Source organism: Anastrepha obliqua, chromosome 2 (assembly GCF_027943255.1).
Source record: "Anastrepha obliqua isolate idAnaObli1 chromosome 2, idAnaObli1_1.0, whole genome shotgun sequence".
Taxonomy (NCBI): Eukaryota; Metazoa; Arthropoda; class Insecta; order Diptera; family Tephritidae; genus Anastrepha; species Anastrepha obliqua.
In genome coordinates, this window is record NC_072893.1 from 4,900,866 (window position 1) to 4,928,785 (window position 27,920).

The window sequence follows — 27,920 nt, forward strand, 5'->3', positions numbered from 1 at the left end:
CGCTGCATTTAATTTCTCGATTTGCATTCATTAAATATATTACATTACATCGTCTCTCGAATTTTAACCCCCGCCTGTGTTGGTCACTTTGTTTCTGAAGCTTACATTTGTCTTCTCAAATGTTGCGCCTTTTGACCTTTACTGTCTACCGTCTCGTTCACAGTGCTCGTACAACACCAAGTGGGTCCCAGTTCGCCCCAGCGGATTCTAAATGCCAAGCAATTAAGATGAATATCTAAAATTAAAGTCACTAAGAGCCAAGACTAAGAAATTAATGACAACCACAGAGCGACCTGGAGAACGCAAAAGTCCAAAACCGTAACGCAGTGTGTGTGAGTAAAAGCAGCGAAACGGTGGAGTAAGAGTACCACTAAAATTATTCTAATACATTCGTAAGTACGTGTATGGGTGTGTGCTAGGACGAATGTGAGCATAAAGATATTAGTTTGCTCAGTTGCGAGCGAAACAAATTTATTTGTCGCGCATTTATTTCCACACGAGTGAACTTATCGCTGGAGTGCATTAGCTGTGTGGTTTAAATCGTACGTAAGGGTATGCGGCCACACTTACTGCCTTCTTTCCATTTGCGAATAGTTTTTTCGACTTTTCGGTGATGCTTTTGTTCGCTTTGTGCTTTTGTACGTATGTGTGTGTTATTTATGGTACGCTTGAGATTTACTTTTAGCACTGCCACAAAATAGAAATGCAAGCTGCAGTGGAAGGCAGAACTCCAGACAATGCCGTTCCCAAAAGGCTCTTTCTATTCGTTTCATTTTTTTCGTGCTTTCTTGGCTTAGTTTGGTAATTTTGGTTTATTTGGTTTATTTGATCTCTGAGATATGTTGCAAGCGACTATCATTTTGGTCAAATGAAAAAGCCACATTACTTACGCAGAAGTATTTTTTTTTTTACTCCTGGTAGTATTTGGTGGTTAGTTGGGTAGGACAACAGTGATGTACAAATTCCTTATAAATCCACAATCGTAAAATTCACCAAGCCTCGCCAGCTTTAATAGGTTTTGTATTGGAATAATTGCAAATCCGCTGATGAATGTTTCCAGCAAACGCTTGAGACTTTATTTATATCTTCGGGTGTATTTCAACCATAAAAAAGAAATCCATTATTTTTGCGTACAATTTTTGCGCAAATGGTTTAAAACTTTTTACTGGCGACTACTAACATGCCGGTCACCTTCGATTATTTCTGTGATTTTATCGACGTTTTTTTTTAACATCACAGATACCTGAAAGGAATCGGCGAGACCAAAGTTTCACGTAATTACAGTATCGGTACCATAAACACCATTCACAATTTCAGCGGTGTGGCTTATATGTTTGCCTTTATAAAATAAAAACTGTAAAAGGTACCGGAATTTATATATCTCCTTTAAACTGCCGAATCCTGCTAGTGCTTTTAAAGGAGAAGTCTGGCATGCAAAATGCTTAGGGAACGCGGGAGCGAGGGAGATATTAACATTTTCTTCTATAGTCAAGCCTCATTTAAGGCTCTAACGACGCCAAGGTGCCGAGCGAAATTATTACACTCCTGTAAGGAGGAGATCAAATCTCTTCTAACACTTCTCTGATCTCGGTTCCAGGACATAGGAACATAGAGGGAAATGAAATCGCTGATGAGCTTGTCAGGAAGGGGACTGAATTGATATCAGAGACCTCCTATCTGGTTACCGGCATCCTCCTGACAGTTTTTAAAGGGGAACTGTACAAATTATTTCTCAGGAAAGCGCAGAAAAGATGGAGCTCCGCTTCTTCATGTGCTATTTCGAAAACCCTTTGGTATCAGTACATTACACGAAGTACTAAGAAAGTCCTTTGGACTCCTTGCTATCCAATTTCCAAACTCGTAGCTGTATATACCGGTCCCTGGACGATCGGCACACACGCCGAAAAGCTAAGGTTACCATTTAACCCCCGCTGCAGAAGCTATAGGGGCCCTTCAGAGAGAGAGACTGTTGTCCGGGCTTAGCAGCTAGACGACTAAGGTCACTGGGGCAGTGCGCCAACCTAAATCCCATCAATCTTGCCCATTATATCAACAGCTCTGGCTGGCCGTAGATATCTGCTGGTTGGAGGTCTCATAATGGTATCAAAACGGCGCTTCAGTGCTACTTGAGGAGTGTCAGACTGCATTTCAAAGGATTTCCTCTTTATTGACTTCCATTGTCCACACCCTGCTGCTCACAACTGAATGCAAAAAACAAATTTTTAGTGTGAAATGTCACTTTGACAATGAGCGAAAACTTTAAATTGTTCGGTCGATACTTTACGAGATATATATTACTAGAGCCATCTACCGACAAAATGATGGATTTCTTTTAACCCAAATTACTATAATCTTCATTTTATACCTTTGGTCTCTAAGGTTCTGTAGCTCTGCATTAATTTTGCGGATAGCTCTTTAAATAAGCCAAACCAACATGGTTTTGGAACTGGCCGCTCTACAGCTACTAATTTTCTGTTTTTAGTAAATTCTGTTTGCCATCGTTTTCCAAAGGATTTTAGGTTCATTGCATTTACACAGACTTCTTTAAGGCGTTTGACAAAATGTCGCACTAGATTCTAGTAAACCTATTAGTTTACTTGGCTTTCACTCTATCTTTTTGCAATAGCTTAAGTCATACTTGAGAGAGAGTTTTGGTGCATGAATCGTGTCTGTCTTTGAATATTGAGAAACGTTTTCATACAAGGTGAAGTCCAAAATAAACAAGACTGGCGTCATAAAAATATTTTTGATGGCGCCATCTTTTTAATGAGTTAGTGCGTTGGAAGTTACATCCCTAGCTGACTTCCAGTGAAAGCTTGGTGACATTCGGTTTAGTGGAAGCGAAGTTATTGCGTTTCAAGTGTCAGTGTAATTGTGTCATCGGTACAAAAATGAGTTTCCAACAAAGAGCTAATATCAAATTTTGTTTTAAAATGGGTAAAATGTTTACCGAAACATTTAAATTGATGAAAATAAGTTTATGGCGATGATTTTCTGTCTCGTGCCAGAATTCATGAGTGGCTTACACGTTTCAGAGATGGTTGTGAGGACATAAACAGGCCGCCCAAAATCAGTAATCACCGATAACTCCATCGAAATTGTTCGTAAATTTATCAAAAATGAACCGAAATCATCGTTGAAATTCATGGAATCGGAGTTAAATATCTCCAAAACAGCGATTTATTTTAACTGATAATTTGGGCTTACGAAAGGTCTGTGCACGTTTCATTCCGCACAAGTTAACTGAGGACCAAAAATTGCTCAGAACTCAACATTCGAGAGACATCATTAAAGAGGCGAGAAAAGACGAGAACTTCCTTGACAACATTGTAACGGGTAATAAGCGTGGTGTTTCAAACATCAACCTGCAACTAAGCGTGAAAGTGCCGAATAGAAGGCCACAGACGAGCCACCATCAAAAAAATCGCGTTTGGAGAAGTCAAAAATCAAATCGATGCTCATTTGTTTTTACAATTCCAAAGGAATTGTCCACAAGGAGTTCGTGTCAACAGGACAAACTGTCAACGCATTTTTCTATCTTGGAAGCTTTTGTTGCATCGCATTCGTCGAATTCGCCCTGAATACCACGAAGGAGGAGCTGGCGCTTATTGCATGATAATGTACTATCTCATCGATCCACTCTTTCAATTCTTGTGACAGATTTTTCGACTAGAAATCGCATTGTAACCATCGATCACTCGCCGTATTCATCTGATATGACTCCCTGTGACTTCTACCTAAGGAAGAAGGTTTGCAAAGGAAAACGTTGTGCGTCCATAGAGGCCTTCCAAAAGGCTTATACCGACATCCTGAAAGACATTCCGGTCAATGCCCTGAAACAGTATTTCGAAAAGCTTTAAGATCGCGCAGAACAGTGTATCGAGGCCAGAGGAGACTATTTTGAATAAATAAATTCGAAGTTATCAGAACGAAGCTACTGTTGTTTCTATTGTAGATCAGTCCGGTTTATTTTGGACTTCACCTTGTATAACATTTTCGAGGCGTCAGGACGTTTGCAACACATCCTACACCATTTCTAATGAGACACTACAAAGTGTAACAGAGTTTAAGGATCTTGGAGTTTTATTCGATGCGAAATTTTCCTTAAGTGGCCAATAAATTTTATTCTTTCAAAATCGTAATCGTACTTTATTCGTCACAATACATCCGAATTTTCTGAAGCGCAATCCTATAAACTTTTGTTTACGGCTCTTCTTCATTCTCACTTAGACTGCTCGGCTATCGTTTGGGGACCTTATGACCAACTTTCGATTAATAGAACAGAGAGCGATAAAAACTATTTCTTAAGCAGACATTACGTTCCCCACGATTTGAGGCCCCTGTTCCATACTATAATTCTCGCCCAAAGCTAATTACTATAGAATATCTAAAGAAAATAAGGGCATTCTTTCGATTTCGTTTATTTTCCGTATTGTTAATGAGCGGATAAGCTTTACTATATTAATCCACAAAGAAGTCTTCGCAGTGTTTAAAACTGAGCGTGTTGCTCGCGCACTTCGGTACTGTAATTCATTATCCAATTTCAGCCTGCTTGTCTTCTCTTTATCCAGATAAAATTTTTTAAAATTTAAATTTAGTTGCTTAATATTGTATTTGTATTAATTTCTAATATTACAAAATGTGACTTTCTCTTCTTTACATTTGTGTCTAGTAGTAGAGGTAGTGTAAGGTAGTAGTAAGGTATTTTGTACTGTAGATTATTAAAATCAAGCAAAAATAAAATAATAAAAATAAAAACTCAAAATTAAATGAAAAAGTCCATCTAAATAAGCAGACACTTTATATAATATATTTACTATGAATTTCTATCAGCAGAGTAACAAAAGTACCAACTCAAATATGTGTTTCAAATCACCACTTCGTCTGCCATTCCACCATTTAAATGCCGTCTGCTCTCATTATGATAACTGACAGTATTTAGTTTTTATTTTTGTTTAATTTTTTTTAACTCGATTAGATTATTTCTTTAGCAAATATTTACGACTTTTCACCGACCCAGACAATTTGCCACCCGTCAGACAATGGCAATGTTGAATTTAATTAGGCGATTAATAGCTTTCTCTGCTAATTTTTGCCCATTGGTGTGTTATGAGAAAATGAAACATATTTGGATGTGTCTGTGGAGTGTAATTCTTGTCTCACTTTACTCACTTTGCTTTTCCGCCCTTCCACCATCAATACAGCTGGAGCATGGCTCATTTAACATCGGCGGATTATGAAACGAGACGGCGCGCTTTCAGTCATTCATCATTTTCCGGACGTGCTCAAGCCTTTATAATTAAGTAGCCTGGCAGCTGTTCAGCTCCTTTGCCTTGCTGATATTACAGCTGAAATTACATGCATTAAGCCGTTATCTTTACCAATGTCTGCCAACTACCCTACAGCCCATAATGTAATCTTCCCATCTCCCCCCCGCCGTTTACCGTAAGCAGTTACCGCTAACTACTTCCCATTACTCACCATGTAATTCCACTTGTTAATGACGGTTGGCGATGGCCCTGCGAATCCAATATGGCTTTATGCATTAATATGCACAGAAATATTATATTTGCTTATGCTTTTTGTTAAGTTCAAAGGAAGTAATATTTGTGTTTGCCAAGCACTTGCCACATTGCCACTCTTATCGGTTTTCTTTCATGTGAACTTTCACGTATTTTCATCAGATGTAATTAATTTAATTTCAAGTTATGAAAATATTTTATAAGGCTATGTCACCTTGACTGGATCTCCTAAATACTGATCTTATAAAATTTTTGTAAAAAAAGATTTATCGCGGTTTTTATATACATTTTAGTTTATGCCACTACGCAATTTCTCACGATAACATACCTCCGGTTTATCAAAAAAAAAATTATGCTCTGCAAAAAAGTGCTACCCTTGAGTGGATCACCCCTGAAAAGTTTCAAAAACGATCAAGCTATTGAAGACGTTTAAACCTTCCTTCTCCTCTGGCCAGACTTTTCCAACCTCGGACGTGAATTTAACATATATCCATTATATTAATGACTTGAGCTTTCAGGTAGCTTCCTACAATTTAATTTTCTATTGATTTATGGAAATAACTTTTTAAAAAGGATCCTCGAGCAAAAGACGCGGGTGTCCAACCGAAGATTATAAAAAATTTTACCAACGGAGGGTTAAATATAAATGATTTTTATCATATCGTGAAGCAAAACTTTGGCTATGTGGCACTAAAATCATCGTTGAGCTCGGACAACAACATTGTACGCAATCTAATTATTATAGTTTTAGCTGTCGGGCAATTCTTCTATGTGGATGAAATCGATATTCTTATCCAAAGATGAGTTTACCGACCTCTTTTCCTGTTTCCTGAATTCCCATATATTTTGCAATTGCAATTGGAATGTTGCAATTTTCGAAAAAGAAGTACAGAAGAAGAGTATAGAGATTATTGGGCGGTCGCCGTAGCCGAATGGGTTGGTGAGTAACTACCATTCGGATTTCAGAGAGAGAACGTAGGTTCCAATCTCGCTGAAAGACCAAAATGAAGAAAAAAAATTTTCTAATAGCGGTCGCCCATGGCAAACCTCCGAGTGGAAAAACATCAAGACGCACACCTCAAAGAAAAGGAGGAACTCGGTCAAACACCCAAAGGGAGTACGCGCCAATTATATATATAAAATAGAATACAAGAGCGCGGTGTCAATGCTAAATATCTTACAAACAGAAAAGCAGCTCTTAGTTGAAAAAACGGAACATATGCATTCCGAAATTAAAGCTATGCGCAAATCACACACCGAAGATGTGGTATCAGCTATTTCCATGCTCACAAAGGAAGTCAAAGAACTCCGACGCATTGCATGCTCTTGCAAGTGTGCTAACAAAAATGTGAAAAGTGCATCAAAACAATTGTCTCCTAAGTCTGCCGTCAATTTGCCATCTACCGCTTCTTCGCTTTCTCTTCACATAAATCCTCTCCCAGCTGTAGAAGAGGGAAATAAATCTAATCAACAAACGGCTCAGCCAATTGAGCAACGCAAGACCAACAAAGTATCGTGTTCAGCAACGGTGGTGGATTCTGCTGCGGCTGCGACTGCATCTTACGCCGACGTTGCTAAATTAACTTCTCATCCCGCCTCTGCTGCGGATGCCTCTGCTTCTGCTTCTAACTCTGCGTCCGCTCTTTCTATTGGTACGAATAAGCCAAAAGTGAAAGCGCTTACTCGTAAAATCGTTGTTGGGTCGAGCTCAAATGATGAATTAAATGTTGCTCATAGAATGAAATGGTTACATTTATCTTCATTTAAGCCATCTGTAACAACAAGTAATATTATCGCCTACGTATCTAAGCATTCATCAATTAGTTCCGAAATGATATCTTGCTATACCCTTGTAAAGAAGGATGTGGCTGTTGATTCTCTAAAGCGAGTGAACTTTAAACTAGGGGTCTTCTCAAATCATTACGACAGCTTACTAAATTCAGAGCTCTGGCCAGCTGGCGTAAAAGTACGCCCTTTCAAGTTTTTTCAAGAGCGAGTAAACAAAGAAGTGACTACGTAGGATCTGTACCTTACCAAGCAAATAAATCAACCGCCGCAGAATTAGTTGCCTGTGCCAGGCCTAATAATCGATTAAAAATTTATTATGAAAATGCGTCCGGACTAAGAAGTAAGTCAGATGAAGTACGATTGCTTAGTTCATTTTGTGAGTATGATGTGGTGGTTATAACCGAAACTTGGCTCAACTCAAACTTTTTTGATGCTGAATTCTTCGATCCAAACATTTACGTTCTTTTTCGTAAAGACAGAGATGCTGTCAAAACTGGATGTAGCAGAGGAGGCGGAGTCATGATTGCAGTTCGCTGTAATCGTCACGCATCACTCGTTCAATTACATGAGACTGATACTGTATTAGACCAGCTATGCGTGCGAATACGTGGTGCGCATAGTTTTCTTTATATTTGTGTGTCTTATATTCCACCCTTAAGTAATGAGCACTTGTATAAGTCGCATGTGAACAACATATTAGCCCTTCAAGATGTTATTGGGAATAACCAATTATGTGTCTTAGGGGATTTTAACTTAAGCAATATAAATTGGGTATATTTAGACAATAACGTATATCTAACGCCTTCAAATGTCAATAGTCCTACTGAATCTTTTTTTATTGATAATTTACTGGGCATGGGTCTAACTCAGATTAATGGGTTAACTAATAGTATGAGTCGTTTATTAGATTTGATTTTTATAAGTGACAACATTAGTTCTGTTCTATCGCAGTCTTTTTCTTCTATATCGCCGATCAGCGTTCACCATATTCCTTTAAAGCTAGACTTGGAATTTTTAGAATTTTTTGAATCTAGGCCCGATAGTGCTCATCCCTCCTTTAATTTTGCCAATTGTGATTTCCAAACTCTCGATAATGCCTTACGTGAAATTGATTGGGAAGTATCTCTAGGCAATATTGAAGTTGCTGAGTGCTTTAAGATATTTAAAACTTTAGTCCTTGATATATGCTCTCAACATGTTCCAATTTTTAAGCGTGTAAATTATAAGATTCCTTGGTGCACGAGAGAACTTAAACATCATAAAAATTTGAGAAATAAGTTTTTTAAGAAGTTCAAGTTAACTAACGAAACCCGCTATTATGATTTTTTTATCCTCCACAGGAATAAGTTTCGTACTTTAAATAAGTCTTTGTATAAGGAATTCATTCACAAATCTGAGCTAAATATAAAAAGTAATCCGAAGAATTTTTGGCGATATATTAAATCGATCAAAAAGGCCTCTTCTATTCCTAACTCTGTTTTTTATAGGGACGTAACTGCTTGCTCTGTCAGCGATGCAGCGAATTTATTTGCTGATTTCTTTTCATCTAACTTCGTGTCTGATGAAGATATTCAGGAGGAACATTTGGCAGCCATTCGCCATAATTTCGTGGGGAAAATCTCGTCTTCAGTTGACTTTGGTTCGCTTGTTCTATCAGATGATGATGTCATTGAGGGGTTGTTAAAGATTAAAAACTCGGCCCATTCGGATGTTGACGGGCTTTCTGTAACTTTGTTTAAAAATTGTCGCTCTTTGGTTCAACCTCTTAAACTAATTTTTAACAAATCATTGGCCGAAGGAATATTTATCGACGATTGGAAGCTGACTTCAGTCACTCCTATTTTCAAAAGCGGTAATAAAAGTGCTATCGTAAATTACAGACCAATTTCCAAATTATCTGCTGTATCTAAACTCTTTGAATGCGTTATCAAAGACAAGTTATATTTTAGTGTTAAACGTCTAATTAGTCCACGTCAGCATGGTTTTGTAGCTGCCAGATCTACCTTAACTAACTTATCCGTTTTTTCTGATGATGTCCACGCTGGCTTCCAGAATGGTTTCCAAACTGACGCGATATACACGGATTTTTCTAAAGCCTTTGATAAAATCTCCCATACGATTTTAGTAACTAAATTGGCTTGTCTCGGTTTTCATTCTACTTTCCTTGATTGGATTCGGTCCTATTTAATAAAGAGATGCTGCACTGTAGTTATCGATGGTGTTTCTTCGAAACACTACACTGCCACCTCTGGTGTACCTCAGGGTAGTATTTTAGGACCTCTGTTATTTGTTTTGTTTATTAATGATATATGTTCGTGTTTTTCCTTCGCTAATTTTCTTCTCTATGCTGATGACCTAAAAGTATACGCTGAAATAAGAAATTCTAGTGATTCAGCCGCCCTTCAGTTCGAGTTGAATAATTTATTTTCCTGGTGCCTTATAAATCGTCTATTTCTTAATATTGAAAAATGTCATAAAATCACTTTTTCTAAGCTTCAAAACCCCCTCAACACCTCTTATCATATCAATTATACATATCTTGGCTCGTCTGATGTGATAAAAGATTTAGGGGTTTTCTTTGATTCAAAGCTTAATTTTATCACGCACCTAAATTATGCCGTTTCCAATTCTCTTGCTATGCTCGCTTTTGTTAGACGGCACTCATCGCATTTCACTGATCCATATACTCTTAAGATTTTATACTCTGCGTTTGTGCGGTCCAAATTGGATTATGCCTCTTTTATTTGGAGGCCTTATCATGCAGTTCATATAAATCGAGTGGAGAGGGTTCAAAAAATTTTTGTGCGTTTCGCGCTACATTCACTCAATTTCTCAGACCCCAAACCATCATACGTCTCACGCTGTCGTTTGATTAGTCTCTGTCCATTAAGTGACAGAGGTACGTTTCAGGCAGTTTCTTTTATTTTCGATCTTGTTAATGGACTAATTGACTGCCCGATTCTTCTTGAAAGAATACAGTTTAATGTTCCTTGCAGGAACTTTCGTCGTGTCAAAATTTTTCATGTTGGCGTTAGGAGGACATTATATAGTTCCAAAGCACCTCTTGTTAGAACGCTGTCTGACATTAACTATCTCGCCTCCCTTTTGGACCTAGACTTCTCCAGAGCGAAACAGGTATTTAATACCCAATTAAAAAATTTCTTCCTTTGTAAGAATTCTAAATAATTACCTAATATATTCTGTTAATTTAGTTGAATAAGCTTTAATTTTGTCAACTACTTCTATATAAATACTCTTAGTTCTATGTAGTTAGTAAGAAACTGTGTATTTCTTGACTTACTAAAATGAATTAATCCTCTTTGTAAGTTATAAGAAATTTTATCTTTTTCTTTTACTCATTACTATTGAAGCTAGTTAATTATAAGTTTAGTTTTACTTTGATTAATTAATTTAGTATTAATCTGTTTTCATAGTCTGTAAGAAATACTGTATTTTTAGACTATTAATTGAATTAAATGAATAAATAAATAAATATATATATGTACTTTGTTTAGATCGCCTTGACGATGGCTTACCCCTTATTTCTACTTCTGGTTTTATGAATGTAGCCAACGACACTAATACTGTTAATTCTAACCACTTAATTTCTAACCACTCTGTGAGTATGCAACTAGTTCCGCTTCCGAGTCTCTCAAGGGCTTTATGAAATATTAAATTTAAAGAGTACGATTCGTGGATGAAATGCTTAAAGAGCGTTGTAGGGAGGGGGACATAAATATCTTTTCCGATTGTCAAGGTCCGATCAAGGCGCTGTCGTCACCATGTTGGAGCCTGCTGAACACCTGTAAAGAGGAGATCAAACGTCTCGAGCATGCGGAAAACAGTTATCTTATCTGGGTTCCACGGCATAGGAACATAGAGGGAAATGAAATTGCCGATGAGCTTGCCAGGAAAGGGTCGACGGAACGGGTTTCAGTTGCCCGTTGTTAAAGGAGAACTGCACAATCGATTTCTTAAAAAAGCACAAGACAGATCTTATTGTGTGCTATCTCCAGAAACACTTTGACCTCAATACGAAAGAAGCGGGATGATTAGAGTGCTGGGGAATCCCCGGCATTCAATTTCCAAACTCATATTGATGGTCACAGATCACTGGACTCATGTGGAAAAGCTTGGGCTTCCGTACAGCCCCCTTTGCAGAAGCTCAGGGATCCTAAAGAGTAAAAGACTGTTTAACACTTCCTTTGAAAATGGCCTGGCGACTAGTTTCTTGATGTTTCTTAGTGTGCCTTTCGGGGATATCCTGCGGCTGTTCTCCAGCCTAGATCCGCTTTCTCTCCCCCACTCTATCAGCAACACTGGATAACAGTAGATGGTTTCCTTCTTTAAGTTTTGTAATTTTTCGCAGGTAGTGATCTACATTATGGCATCCAAACGGCACTCTAGTGCTACTTGTAGTGTATCCGTAGTACTCTTTTCATCTAACCTACCTACCCGCCTACCTATGTTTCGTGGATAATACAGCTATGTAATGCACAAATCCATCAAATCATTAAGCTCTTCTCAATAAAAGCGACTCGTTCAAACAATCGCCGAGCTATAAGACCTTATAAATGTATCAAAATATATTAAGCTCTACCACACTGATATTCTCTAACAAATCTTATTAGCTATCAAGCTCAAATAAACAGGCTCGTACACGAGCTCGCTCAGAAGCTCAGGTAACACTCTCCCAATCATCGGTTCCCCCATTATTCCTAAGATAAACAAAGACCGCCCTGCAAAGGGGATTTAGAATTAAAAGATGCTTTGAAATATGCGAACCAATAATCACAGAGATTATATTTTGTCCTTATTGAAAACTTCTGGATAGCTTTTGAACAGAATTTGACTATGAATGACTGGGGCATGTTCTTCATAAATTTTGGTGTACAAAAATGTAAAAACCCCTATTGAGAATCGTGAACTTGTGCGGGAAAAATAAAATATATTAATTCACAGAAATAAAAACTAGTTAGAGGATATGTAGGTTAGGTTAAGTTGAAATGGTTGTCCATAGAGAGGGCACCCTGAACGAAAATCAAAAATTTGTCCTTTGGCTGAGAAAAAAGGAAGGAGGAGGAGGGGAGATGTATATTTGATGAAGGCACACGAACAATGACTGATTTGCGGTGGAGTTAGCCACTTCATATAACTGATGAAGCTCATTAGGTTGTATTAGCAGGCGTAGTAAAGAAACGAGAGCTAAGATGCCTTAATCTTAGCTTCGCGCAGGTAGAGCAGCTAAGAAGAAGGTACTAAGATGATTCCAACTCATCCTGCCTACAACTAACGCAAAAACTACACCAAGTAATGGCCTCGCAGCCAATGTCCTGTAAATTCACCCATGAAATGATGAAATGCAGCAAACTACAAGATTTTTAAATTTTATTATTGATATGGATCTAAACACTTTACGATAGTTTTGCATTTTTACAGTTTATTTAATTTAAATGTGAATTCTTAATGGTGGCGTTGGTTATGCGGTGTTGCAAAATTCTTTGGAATTCTTGCACTATAAACATAGTCCGTCAAAGTCCACCAGCATTATTCGTCATTGGCTGTTTGTCATTATATGTACCAGCTCCCGCATTTATTAAAAATTATATCAATATATTTTTCCTGCTAAGGGAACCATTTTTATTTTATCTTAAACATCAATGAGCGATTTGCGACATTAAATTCTACAATCTCCCCTATTTACTATGAGCACATCAGCAAACGCGCCCTCACACACACACACTCATACGACCTCATTTCCCAACACATTTGTGAGCTTATCAAATTTCCCAATCGATACGCTATTTCTGCCATCCTTCCAACAGAGCAAAGCCCTTGCTTGTACACCAAAATAGTGAACAGGTAAATAAATAGAAATGTTGCTACAAATAATTTGCTGTTAGTGATTTTCCACTCCACTAGCTGCGCTATGTTATCAGGCTAATCTTATTGTCAAAGTAGAGCCAAGCCCAGCATATTTGGGGCGAACAAATTCAATTTTGAAATATAATAACAGCAGGATAACGGTGGATGTGCCAGGAGCATAAGAATAGAGGGACTAGGAGGAAGTAAATGAGAGAAATGGTAGTTGGAGGAAGTTGATGACACAAAAAAAAAAGCAAATAAAGCAAAACAAAAGTGATAAAACAACAAACATAAAAATAATCCGGCCACACTGATATCAAAAAGAAAAAGTTGTAAAAGAACATCACCAACAATAGCAACAATAGCAACTTGAAATAACGCATCATATCTGTGGTAATTTGCTACTCGCTGCGGAAAAGTAGCGCAAAAACGCTTCAAATTTAGAACGAATAACTGCTCAAGGATCTTTTGAACGAAGACCGCAGCGATTGCGGGAAATAAGATATCACAATTGCAAAATAACACAAAAAATTAAACCGCTGTAAAGCGAACTGAAGTCACCGCATGTTTTGTGCCACTCACTGACTGGTTAACCCAACTTCCCATCAATGCCCTGCCACATTTCTAAGCAGTCACCGAAACGCCCCAAAGAAGCAGCGGGCGGATACCAGCTCACCTAGCTGATGTTCGTCACATTTTGATGTTTCCACCTATCGTGGGACCCTCCTTCTCTCCTTGCTTCCTTCCTTCCTGCCTTCGTACGCACCTATCTACCTTACTTTGCTGCTCCTTACTTCCGCTGAAGTCAACAATTTCGCTGATGACTTTCCGTTTTCAATTTTCAAAATCACGTACAAGCCACTATGGCTGAGTTTGAAGTGGCGCCACAGATTTATTGCGTTTACCGCCTTCATTGTTTGTTTGTTGTTATTGCCGATGAAGGACGCACGCGTGTTGTGTATAATGTAACATTTTCGATTTTTTCCATAACAAACCCCAAATGACGAATGCACGCCGCTATCAACCCAAACACTTTACATAACTCAATCAAAACAAACACTTTAACGAAACGTGTGCTGCGTTTGACGCATTTCAAATATTTGGGTAACTGTTTTTATGTTTTTATTTTCAACGGCAAACAGCCTTTATATTTTACGTTGTTCCTCAACCTTTAGCAACTCTTTTTACGTTTTCTTCTCTTTCCGCCTTGCAGTTTGCACAGCTGGCCCGCATGAGAAACGCCTACTGCACGCCCTGCTCGACAACTACAACAGTTTGGAGCGCCCCGTTGTGAATGAATCCGATCCACTACAGCTGAGCTTTGGGCTGACGCTAATGCAAATCATTGATGTGGTAAGTGTTGTTTGTCTTTCCTTTCACACACACATGCGCGCATAAGTATGTGTTGCCCCTATTCTGCACATTCAATCTTACTCAGGCATAAAGCTTCTCGTAAAATAAATGCGCAAATTACATTTTAATACGCCCTGAGGTATGCAACAGTAAAAGCATTAAATTAGCAAACAAAGGCAATCAAACGAGTGTAAGGGTATAAAAAATACTATTTGTCTTTCAATCGTGCATGCGAAAAAAATATTCAGTGTTGAGGTATACCAGGGTGGGCCAATAGCTTAGTTGAAATGCAAACCACGACGAAAATAGCAGCTTTGAAATACAGCCCGAGGTGGAAAAGCAAATAAAGTGGGAACTAAAATTAATCAGCTAATATCAGATTTTGTTTGTGTCAAAGACTAATTTGCAGAGATTATACCACAGAGAGCGGCCGTAGCCGAATGGGTTGGTGCGTGAAATGCCTAGGTTGGAATCTCTGTGCATGAAACACCAAGAGCGGTCGCCCCTCGACAAGCAATGGCAAATCTCTGAGGGTATTTCTGCCGTGAAAAAATTTTCCATAACAAAAACACATTTGCCGTTCGGAGTCGGCTTAAAACTGCAGGTCCCTCCATTAGTGGTACAACATAAAGGCGCACCTCAGAAATAAGAGGAGGATCTCGTCCAAAGTTCAGTAAAAGGTGTAAGCGCCAATTATAATAATAATACTATTTTTTAAATTGTGCACAATGGGTGGTCCAAAGCTGAAAATATTCGAAAGCTTTTCTGAAACGAACTTTAAGCCCAGTGCAACAAGGCCTTCGAAGGCCATTGTACCCAAAATTACCAAGAGACAACTGGCCTGTTAGAAATTTTAGTCTTAAATTTCCTCGAAGAAGCGAAGTTTCTACTAAGACCGTCAAGCCAACAATGATGTTGACGATGAAAACTTTGTTTAGTGGTGTCATGAAGTCAGAACAAAAGTGTCCTCAGTCTCATTAACTTGCACAGTGTCCAACTATAAACTAACTGAATTAATACTTTACACAATACCCAACCAAAGTAGGATTTTTTCATCGTCGTTATCGTCGTTCAAAAAAGAAAGTTCCCTATAGTTGTAGAGAAATACGCGTTTACCAAAAACCAGCGACCGTCAGTATCTAAGTCTAGTGGCATGTCACACAAGACAGTGACAGAGACGATTTCTGACATTTTCTTCCCCCTCCTCATTCTTGCAACCTCTGCATAAGTCGAAAAGAGGTACAAAGACCTGTGATCAAAACAACTAACATAGAGGCGTTTTTTCTTGGCCTATTAAGTAACGCCTTTGAGTGCCTGATGTTCCATTCTAGCCAAATTCTTTTTATAGCGTTACATGGCCGACTATCAACCCATCTCGTGTTGGCTCAAGTGATAATGCTCTCTCTCACTAATTCGCTATGCCCTGGCACCCATATGGAATGGATGCGGAAATGCGATCCATGGTTGAAATTGCACTGAATTGACGTATCGAAAACATGTATGTTGAAGTCGATCGGTTGGTAAATGATAAAGTTATTCAGCGTTTACATACCGACATAAAAGTTGGCGCACCCTGCATGTTGTAAAACCACTCACATCTAGCTGGAATTCTAGTTCTAAATTACTTGTTAAATTATGGTTCGTTGAAACAATAGTAGATAGGGTTTTTTGGACCCAGACTTAGTGTTATGGTCAAATGTCCATCACCTAAATGGTGCTAGAATAAACGTATTCAGAGCATCAGAGGGAGTCGTTCTAAGAGCGCCGCTGTAACATAAAGCGCCGTACGTTGAACTGTTAAACTCTGAAGCCTGTTTGTAATCGTAGTCTTGTCGAGAGCCGTCCTCCGAACTATAATCCGGTAAAGGAGGAGAGGTCTGATAACGGTGCTATACAGTTAGTGAGTTTTCTATGGCCTTCTCTATGAAAATATGTAGAGCTACTAAAGCTTCCCTCTCTTCTACATTCATATTCCAATTTAGTGTCTTGTCAGTAATTATTCCTTAATATTTGTGTGTTGAAACAAGAACCACTTTTTTATATAAGCTAGACCACCGTATCAAATAAATACTCGTATATCAGTGCCCACAAGGAATAACAACTAAACTTGATTTCGTCAAGTATTCAACAGAGCACTTTTTAGTTTTAAATAGAAATAAATTTTAATTAAGGAACTTGATTAAGCAAATATTTTTATGCTTTATGTTAACAATATTTCCGTTATGAGAAGGGAACAGTGCAAACAGTTAAGTTTTTTCTCCTTTTCCTCCTCTTTTTTAAGTTCGAGATAGCATCTCGATTTTAGCTGTTCCACGTGGAAAGATTTTACCTCGGAATCCTGTCTTAAGTTAGACTGCTTAGGTAGACACGGAATTTGAAACTATTACTCTAAACTTTTAGAATAAAAGCAAAATTTGTCTTTGGCTAACACTCAAAATATGAAAAATAAATAAACTACGACTGAACTTGCGATTGGTTATTATTCCAAATTTTAGAAATATCAAATTGTTCAAAATCTCAATGACGCAATATAAATGAAGCTGAAATTTAACGTCTGAATAAAATCACGAGATGGTTTGGAGTGGAAGGCTAGTTCTATTTTAGAAACTTTTTTGATGTTTAAGCAAATTAAGATGGGCTGTTATTCCAAAATCATAAAAACAGAATATCGTACCATTGTACCGCTCTCGATGTTTTTTGATTGACTTTAAACCACTTGATAGCAGACGATCTATTCTATCGTGCTCAATTATACGTATCATTGTATATCGTGTATAATTATACGTATCATTTCTGGATCTATTATTTTAATTAAAATTCAATTTAATATACCCAATATGAGGCTCCGACAGTACAAAACCTTTAAAATTGGCTTCTCGCGAACCAACTACGGGGTGAATGCTCCGATCCCTAGGGCATATGCAGATTTAAATATGTTTTTCAATTCTTCTGGTGCTGATGTTACATGGCCGTATGGCATCTTAGTCAACCATCTTAAATCGTTATTTTCTTGGTAACTACTAAACTATTGTACATTAGCTTAACATAGTCTGTAAGAATATATCCATTCAAAGACAATAAATAAATAAATAAATAAAAGTTTTATGTTGGATATAAACTATTTATTTTTTAGCTACAATGATAAAATTTTGAGTGGTAGTGCATTTAACTGCAAGCAACTTTTTCTTCATTTTGGTGTTACGCCGAGATTTGAAAGTATCTCTGAATTCCGAATGATACTTATGCACCAACCCATTCGGCTACGGCGGCCGCCTTATATATTATACAATACTTATACTTATATACTTATACATAAATTAGGTTTAAGTTTACTCACCACTTTAAATACCCTAAGCTGCCAGGTAGGATTGTACAATAACTGGCAGTAAATGGGCATTTATTGGCTATCCACCCTCACACGTATTTAATTTCATTTTAATTTTGTGAAATTTAAACTGACAAGAACAAAAAAGAGTTGTTAACCCACGCAAAAGTAAACTATATAGTAATGTAAGGCACAGGATTTTTTACTGTATCTGTTAATTTAGTTTCGACTGACATATTCCTGTACAGTAATCTCACCTCTTGTTACCGTATTTTTAAGACTATTTTCTACGAGCTAAATTTAGTGTACATGCCTTCCTTTAAAAAGAGAGTTTATAACCTGACGTGGTAAGCGTTTGCAGTATCTAAAGAATTTGAAAAACAAATTTTGCAATTTGTATAAAACGTCGAGTGATTCCACGCATCTTGTTGAAATTATGTTTTAAGCTTCGAAGCCAATATTTCATTGAACCCCAAGTCTTTCTGACGATTCACTGGCTCCAAGAAGTCTTGCTCCTCAATTCTAATTAATACCATCTACAATGGCCATCCTACGAATTCTGCTTCTGACTCGGCAAACCTTTGTTTACCGAGTTTTTCTGCACCAATTTTTTCAATGACCGGGACTGCCTTTAAGCGGGTTCTGCTTCCCCTATTAAATGTTCGCTTAACTTTGGATCATTAACCATTGCAACCGAGGATGTTATTAAAGGTGTTGCTGATCTTAGGTCCATGTCTCAAGCCGAGGTAGATGATCACTAGCTTTTTGTTAAAAAACTGCTTGCCTCCTTATCACAAATCTGACTATTTTCAGCGATTTCTGCTCTCTCCTTTCGACAATAAGTCTCAGGTGGATACTATCTACACTGACTTCGTGAAAGCTTTTGACGAAGTGTCACATCGTTTACTTTTACGGAAATTTAGCACTTTTAGCTTTCATTCAACGTTTTTATCCTGGGTTACATTCTACTTAATTGATAAACGCTACTTTGAGGCTGTTGAAAGCATTGTTTCAATACCATTCATCGCATCCTCAGGTGTCCTCCAAGGTAGCTTCCGCAGGCCCTTACCCGGGTGGCAAAAATCCAAATTTGCCAATTTCCTGCTTTTCGTTGATGACATTATCATATTTGCAACCATCACAGATTTGCGCCACTCAGCCAACCTAAGCTAAATCTAAATCTAAAATCTTCTTCTTGATTGGCTCAATAACCACTTATGCGAACACACCAAGCCAAGTCCTTCTACCCCTGATCTTTTCAACGCAGAGGAGGTCTTCTTCTTCCTCTGCTACCACCAGCTGGTACCGCATCGAACACCGCAGAAATCTGTTGACATTTAATATCAATAAATGCTTTCATGTCTCTTATAGTAGGCATACCCACACATTAAATACTTCTGATAGTATTCCGGTCTCTGTCTTACAATCTGTGAACCAAATGAAGGATCTTGGCGTTGTATTTGAATCCAAGCTGACATATAATAGCCATGCTGATTATATTCTTTCGGGCTCGTATTCGATGTTAGGTTTCATCCGCCGAAATTGTATTGTGCATTACATAGGTACAAGCTGGAGTATGCAGCTTTTATTTGGAGGCCTTACGCAAAAATTCAATCTAGCTGCATTGCGCGAGTTGGAACATTTTTCCCTAAATTTGCTCCTCACTCACGAAATTTTTCTCTATCACTAACTTCTTACTACTCTCGTTGCTAACTATTTATTTAGTCTTCCTACAAGTGAGGGCCGAATATCCATTTTTGGTGATCATTTGTCATTAACATCATAACTGGCTCTATTGACTGCCCTTCTCTTTTAGAAAAGATTGCTTTTAATACTCCCTCTAGAATTCTTCGCCATTTGGAGTTCTTTAAAATTGGTTTTTCTTGAGGTAGTTACAGCAAGTACAACGCACCCATATCTAGAATCTGTGCTGATGGTCGTCCATGCTTCAAATTTTGATTTCACGCATTCAGGATCGTCTTAAGTTAAATATTTGCGCATGGTTTTCTTGGCGCCACATCACTAGTGGTTTTTATGTCATGCACTGTATATGCTCTTTAAATAAAAAGTAAGTAAGTATATATATCTATATAGTAAATAATTAATAACTCAACTTTGTCCTGACCTGTCATTTTATTCCTTATGGGCATGGATACATATATGGCAAAGATTCCATTTTTAATACATGAAATTTGTAGCTACAATATTTCAGCAATACCTTTTTTTATAAGTTCTTATATATTTAGACAGTGTCAGTTATACTTATATGTGTGCACACAAGCCTTTGGATGTAATTTGCGATTTAAAAAACTTTTGGCAATTTTTTTCTGTTTCTCTTTTTATCCCTTTCAAATTACTTCAATTTCGACCTATCTTTCATCCTAATCAGATACAGATAATAAATATATAAGTATAAAATTACATATAAGAAAAAACTTCACGCCACTCAGTGATGTTTATCACACAATTTTACAGTACACTGAACTAACAGCTTGCACTCATACGTCCTTTCGCGTACAAACAAACGTTAAAGGTATCCAACATCAACATCTTCTGTATCTTCATGTTAAAAATTATGGATGTGTTTGTGTGGTAAGATGTCTCCAACTCAGCTAGCAAGTGTGCTTTTCAGAATTTTCATCAGAAGCACACACACGCGTATAAATTTGTAAGCACACATACACACACTTAAGCAGTGTTGATTGCCACTTGAACTATGAACAGAAATAAAATGCAAGTAATCGCACCTGTCATTTCGGCTCGTTGAATTTTGGTTCCTCGAAAAATCCTTCCTGGAATTCACATAAAAATATAAGCAGGTGGAATACGAAAATAACGGAAGTAATAAAGCTACGATGCTTCCTATCGCTCCTTCCAGGTCGCTAACAAAAGGGATAATAACATAACGCGGCAATGTAAGCGAATGGATGGAGGAGAAAAAAACGAAACCTGAAATTTTGCGAAAAGGTTTATCTGATATTAACTGAGGCGACACAAAAGAGTGTCTGTCTGTGGCAATGTGACAACCAATTTTCTGCGTTCAAGCGGTTTTTAATGCGTTATTCTGCTTTCACTAAGCAGCGGCTCCTTAAAATTGTGTAAAAATAAACTGAAATATATGACAATTTTAATGTCAAAACATGATATTAAAATACTTTAAAAAAACTTCCATTCAACTGGGAATTTTATGGAGGCATTGAAGCTAATACTCAATGGCCCTTGCAGTTTCAATCAATTTTCCACACATTGAAGACTTCCATAGAATTGAAAGACCCAACGAAATTTCACTCACCTCAGATTAAAATCGTTTACGATTAGACGAACAGTTCAATTTCTTGTTAATCTATGAGAATAGTAGTATTTATGGTTACATTGGTTGTCCAGAACTCCTTCAGCAAAAAAAGATTCAATTTACCTCACTGGCTCGAAGAAGCTTACTATGCAAGAGCTAAATATTTTTAAAAAACTTGTCTTCCATTATAAAACCATTTTTTGAAGTCTTGTTATTGATTTGGCCTTCGCTGAATATCTTTTTGGGATAAGAATTGTGCTTCAGCATCCATAGATTATATAAAAAACTAAGGCCGGCAGCAAATTATTGCGAGGCGAGTACAAGTTATGTTAATAAGGGAAGTACATCTAATAATAAAGGCCCACGGTTCACTTGAGATACGAAGGGACTACTTCTAAACACCGCTGAATGATCACCCCAATGCAGATTTTGGAAGCAAAGAAACCTATAATTAGGTTTCCCGACCGCACTCGTTCAAGAATAGGTGAGAGCAGTAGAAGTATCAATTAGCAACTGGGCTGTGCAAGGCTACCAGCAGAGAGTTCACAAAGCTCATTTTCGAACGAGTTGCATTAGTAGCCATTGAAAAGTAGAAGGAGACGGTCTTTCAGTAAAGCAAGCGCAAGATGACAATACAAAATTTTAATTAAATAATACGCAAACAGTAGTTTATTGCAAGAGGAAGAGAGCAGCGCTTGTACCTGCAGCTAAGCGATATTTGGTCTGCAGAATCTATGCCTAATGATAGAAACCTAAACAAGCTCAGTCCAATCTATTTGAATACCATAATTATGTTGTTGTCATCGCACACTATACCGTGATAATTACTCGAAATATCACCTCTAAGTCTCTGCTGATAGTAGTGTGTGAAAGCTTGCAAAGTTTGTATCCCTATGTCTGAGCTTTTATTAATTTGCTGTAGCAAAAGCTTACCGAAAGAGCGCAGTCTTGCTCTGGCTAGGCCTGGACATTCGCATAAATAGTTGAAAAGACTTCCTTTCACCTCCTTCGCGTGACAGCTTCTGCAGATGGGATTGCAATGAAGGTCTGACTGCATGAACCCCTACCTACCAGTGACTCCAAGTGTTGCTGTGATACGTGAGATGCTTGGGCGAAATCATACTAACAGGTAAAATATTCCTGTTTTTCTATCTGCATGTAGCGATTGTTTTTGCCTGTAAGTCTAATGGTAACAGATGTATTAGCATGTTAAGCGCTTATGTAGGTCTGGTGCTAAGCGCTCCTGTGATTAAGATACACGCTGATCATTGAATCTTGTTTACCTTGGTTTGGTTGTATTTTTTTCCATAGCGGGCCACCAGACTAGAGCCGCATACGTTACTATCGGTCGGCGATGACTTTTCTAGTTTTAAACAATTTGTTTATACAATCGTTGAGACCAATGTCCGATCATATGGAGCTTAGGTTAACGTTGTTAAAAGCTCCCTCTATGTCGAGAAAGGCGATAAGTGAGTATTGTTTGTCTTCCATACAAAGACTTACAACAACTTCATTTGTTATGACATGTACTCGTATATGAACGATGAAACCCTGAAGAAAAGTGTCTTCCACTCGGTGCACATGATCGAACAAAGAAAGCAGAAGTAACCACGAAGGCATTGAAAGGTGCAATTTTTAAAAGCCCTATCCACACTTGGTAAGAATAACTACCGTAACTTCGCAAGAACTGCAGTAGCAGTCGAGATTTTTTGATCTCGGTCCAAGCCCCAGAACTGTTTCTAAAAGCGCATCAAGAAAGTTATAATTTTTTAGCAAATATATGTGCTAAGAAAGAATATGCAATTTCTAACAAAAGATGTATTGATGGCATGGAAAATTATATATATTTTAAGCTACTCACACATTTTTACGACCTAATACCCCATAAAACCGTATCAGATAGATCTCAAATCTGCATGTAAACTTTGCTTTTCTAGCCTCATTTTGACCACAACTTTTTTGGACAACTCAAGTTATGACAAGAAATTAAACGACGCACTCAGTGTGACACTTCACCATTACCCTTTTTTTTTGTCGCAAATTGCAAAGATGGTAAAACTTGGAGAAACAAAAATATAAATCTTCCAATTAGCATAACTAGCCAATTCACACCTTCCTGCACATCGAGTTAATTCATTGCTTTCGTTATCTTTTGTTACGCCAGCAGTGTCTACTACAGCCACCATTCAATATTAAAAGTCCGAAGATATTTCGAAAAGTTCGTGAAAGATTGCCGAGGTTATCAGCCATAAACTCAGCAATGCCAAGTACTTCAATAGCGCGAACTTTGCTTCCTCGCTGGTTGCAAGAAAATAGTTAATTTCTTTTAACTTTTGCTCCTAAATATTTTACTTACATAAGTCGTTGCTTGGCTTATGAGAATGGATGGGCAAGTGCATATATACACATTTACATGCAGGGGCGGATCTACGGGGGAGGTCATTTTAAATCCAAAATAGAATTCAGCGTTGGTTAAATTCTCTACGCCAAAGGCTTACTTGATTATTTAAGTGTTGTAATAAAAAATATTACTTTTAATTTTTTTATTCGCTTAAGGTTAAGTCATATCATAAGCCATGTATCATCAAAATTCGTGGGTACTTTGATAACCAAAGCAAAAAGTTACCTCTATGCAGATTTATTTTATCACTAGCACGAAGAGATTAATGGAACATAGTCAGACATAGCAGCATAGACTTAGAAGATAGAAATATCAGACAGCGAGGAATGCAGGAATGGTAGGGAGCAGGGCTCAAGGGACGCTGCAAGGCATCTTCTTGGCGAATAACCTTATTGGGGAGATATCTCAACACTAAGTTGGAATCGTCTCCTTAAATTCAGGTAACATGCGAGGAAACTACTTCAAACACAAAATACATAATTAAAGAGCTTCATCTCTGGTATCTCTATGGACCGAACCGGTCTACGCGGAAAGACAACCCAACCAGCTCAACCTAGCCTAACCTAATTTAATTTTGTTTTCCAAGCATTTTAAATTCGTTTAAAATTCATTTTAGACAAATATTTACTAACCTAACTAGTAAGGAGTGTTGAGGGTATTTTTAATTAGCTATTGCTTAATAAAACAACAAAAGAATTTCAGTTTGTCACAACTAATGCAATGGTTAAAGTACTAGGCTGGCTCCACCAAACGGCTCTAAAGCGTTGTTTTAATACCATCTTGCGGCCTGCAATGGGCGGATATCTGCAGCCAACCAGAGATGTCGATGTAACTGAGAATGTTAATTGGACCTAGGCTGGATAACTGCCCAGACTATCGAAGAAAGGAGCACACAGAGACCTTATTCTTCTAGCTGGCAACCCAGGCATTTACACAGAAAAAGCTAATAGCCTCTTTCTCTGAAAAGTCTTCACAACTTCTGCAATGAGGACTAAACCGAGCTTTTCCACGAGTGTACCGATCATCCAGTGCGCGGTAAATACAGCCACAAGTTAAGAAATAGAATGGCGTGGAGTCTTCGACCCTTTCTGAGTCCTCCGTATATGATATTGAAGCTTTTGAAATAGCACATAAAGAAATGGAGCTCCATCTGATCTGTGCTTTCCTAAAAAATAATTTGTGCGCTTCCCATTTAACAACAGTCAAGGGGACGTCGATCCCATCCCGACAAGCTCATCAACGACTCAATTTCCCTCTATATATCTATGTACTGGAACCCAGATCAGAGAAATGTTAATTGCTAACCTGCACACGAAATTTGATCTCCTCCTTACAAGATTTGACTAGTTGGAATCTGCACCATGGCATCGTCAGAGCCTTTATAGCGGCTTGACTATCGAAACAAATGTTAATATTTCCCTCGATCCCACCTTCCCTAAGCATTTTGCTTACCTGCAGGATCAAAGAGTTCTAACTGAAAAATACTAGAAGTATTCAGCAGTTTTGAGTAAATTTTAAGAAAATAGATAAATTGGCTGATTTAGAGACCCCGATTCAACCTACTCCGACTCCCGATTCCTCATCGGAACCGTCAATGAAGACAGAGATAATAGCCCTCTTCCAATCCTGCCTACTTTGAAGGATCGCCCTGTCTCTTGAGAGATTGCTTCTAGAGGCCAACCTCTTTTAACCTGATTGCACTTTGAGCAGCGATGGGTAGGACATGAAAGTTGATGGGAAGTAAGTGCAAAATGACATTAAGCGCAGCACTGAGGCAAGTTTTACGTGATCCGGTGATGCCAATGCAAGCAGTCCTTTGCGCAATCCCTAGTTTAGTGAAATCATTGTCCTTCCGAAGAGCTTCCCACCAACCAGGCATTCGAATGTTGAAATTGGTAGAACCACTACGTTATACAACCAAAGAACGACCTGTGACTTGAGTTTCTATTTTTTGCCGAACACAGATTTGCAGGAGTAGAACACAATTTTCAATGTTTAGCTTCGAATGGAGTTTGAAGTCAAGTGTCACTCCTAGATATTTTGCTTGCGCTTAAGATTTAATTGAGTCTAAGATATAACTGAAAAAATTGTACAATCTCAACACTCAAAGAAATATTTTTAGACAAGCCTACAAGGTAAGAAAAAATGCTTCAAATTCCACTCATCCCTCCTGTGCGAGTTTATGCCTTTGACAGTGTGTGCAATAAACATGTACCACATGGCTATGCTTGAGTGCGAGGAGTATTCTCAACTACTTGAAGTGCACCGGCACTTTCGAACAGCTACTCGTGCACACAAAAATTTTCTCACGCTTCCGCCATTATTACAGAAACTGCAACTGCTGCGGCTTCGACTGCAGTCAGTAACGAATAAATTTCTGAAGTGTCTACACCGTGGAAATGGAAACTGCCAATAGAGTAAAGAGGATGCGCACTCATACACTCACGCCAATATAAATGCACAAAAGAACTACTTACCACCTCTACTACTAATGATGCCCTTTACTACTCCACCAACAGACTTGCACTGTCTGAACTTTGCGTAAGGCGGAAGAGGAAAGAACCCAGCCCCCAAATAAAAATGGGGTGAGTCACCAGGGGGCAACTGCAGCACGTGCAGTTGACGGCGTTACAAGTCGCTGAATGCGCAAGATGCTACACAAACAGACAACGCAGCAGCAAATTAGTGTTGCTACAAGCAAACAAGCAAACTGACAGACAACCTGATGGCTTGACGCGTCGCCGCAATAAGCTGCCGCAATGCGAATTGAAAAGCGTGAAAAGCAAAAGTGTCACTTATCACGTGATTTATGCCTGTAATTTACAGCTAGCCTAAGTAGTTGAAGCCAAATGCATTTATGCACACACGCACATACACTCGCACACAAAAGCGTACGGCTGCCAACAGTAAGTGCGAATATATCCGGGTGTCCTCGCAGAGGTTACTGCAGCAGTTGCCGATTCACTCATTGAAAGTTTTGTGGCTGCGAGTTTATGTTTGTGACAGATTTTTATAGTTCAGTTTAGTGTGGATGTGCGTGCGTCTGTGTGCGAGCCATAGTTCAGCAAGTTCAAGTGCAACGGAAATTTTATGCCACTATCACTGCCACTAATGGCGTTGATTCACAGCTCGTTGGTTGTTTATGGGTGGAGGAGGAGCCGGAAGAGAGCTTGAGCGGAAAAGTAAGTGGTAGAGGCCACCAAGGGAAAGCCAGTTAGTATTATAAGGCATTTTAATAAATATTAAGAATTGGCAGCTTAATAAAAAGTGGGAGTAAAACGAGTATGCGGCAAATGCACGTGAAATGCCGCCACAGTCTCTGTGTTTATACGTTTTCGAGCGATAGTAAGCAAAATCCTCATAAAATATTAATAGGCAGGTCTTAGCCTACTTTAAAAGGATGCTTGGAAGAGAGTTATTGCCGACAAGATTTATATTTTTGCACTATTAGTAGATGTTAGTTATTTGTGCGGAAATGGAATACTATTTCTTTATTGGTGTTTCCTAAAAAAATTATCTTTACTTTCTCAAGCAAAATTTATTCAATCCTTCTGCTTTGGTCCTCTATGTAGAGGTACTAACGGAGGAATAGAACATACATAGTAAAATATTTCAAATCTTACTATGATTTTTTTGCTTTATTCATTTATTCATTGTTTGGCCGATCTCTTGTTCCACAAACGGAAATTGCCAAATACTGCTACTGTTTCTCAGGCAGAAGTCTTTGCGATCCTTCAGTCACACAATGCGCGAGTGATGTAGATGAGGGAGATATTAACATTTTTTCCGATAGTCACGCCGCGATCAAAGCTCTGATAATGCCATGATGCAGATTCCAACTAGTCAACTTCTGTAAGGAGAAGTTCAAATGGAATGTACAGGCTTACGGGTAACATTTCTTTGATTTGGGTTCCAGGACATAGTAACATAGAGGGAAATGAAACTGCAGACGAGCTTGCCGAGAAGGGGTCTCCTACTCAGTAACTGGAATCGCCCTGAGTAGTTAGAGGAGAATTTCACAACTTATTTCTCAGGACACAACTTGTTTTACAGATATTTTACAACTTATTATACAGTCTTTATTATACAGCCATTCAATTTCCGGTCATTGGACAATCGATACTCACGCAGGAAAGCTCGACTTTCCATTTAATCCCTATTGCAGAAGCTGTAGGGATCTTTTCAGAGAAGGAGGCTATTGAGCACTTTCTCCATAAATGTTCAGGTTTGGCAGCTAGACGGTTAAGGTCACTGGGTGGTATTTCCTTCGAGCCTGGGACAGTGCTCCAACATAAATCGTATCAACCTTCTCTGTTACAACTCTGGTTGGCTATAGATATCTGCTCGTTGGAGGTCTCATGATGGTATCAAAAC

General features: G+C 38.3%; 1 protein-coding gene across 1 annotated transcript in view; it reads left to right on the top strand.

The window, feature by feature from the left end:
• The first annotated feature begins 6,741 nt into the window (after positions 1-6,741).
• Positions 6,742-27,920, top strand: part of LOC129236949 (neuronal acetylcholine receptor subunit alpha-7) — a 190,672-nt gene continuing 169,493 nt past the window's right edge. Inside the window, exons 1-3 of the mRNA XM_054871271.1 lie at positions 6,742-7,306; positions 10,826-10,933; positions 14,389-14,528. Of these exons, the coding sequence (XP_054727246.1) occupies positions 6,742-7,306; positions 10,826-10,933; positions 14,389-14,528 (813 nt within the window). The remainder of the gene's footprint in view (positions 7,307-10,825; positions 10,934-14,388; positions 14,529-27,920) is intronic.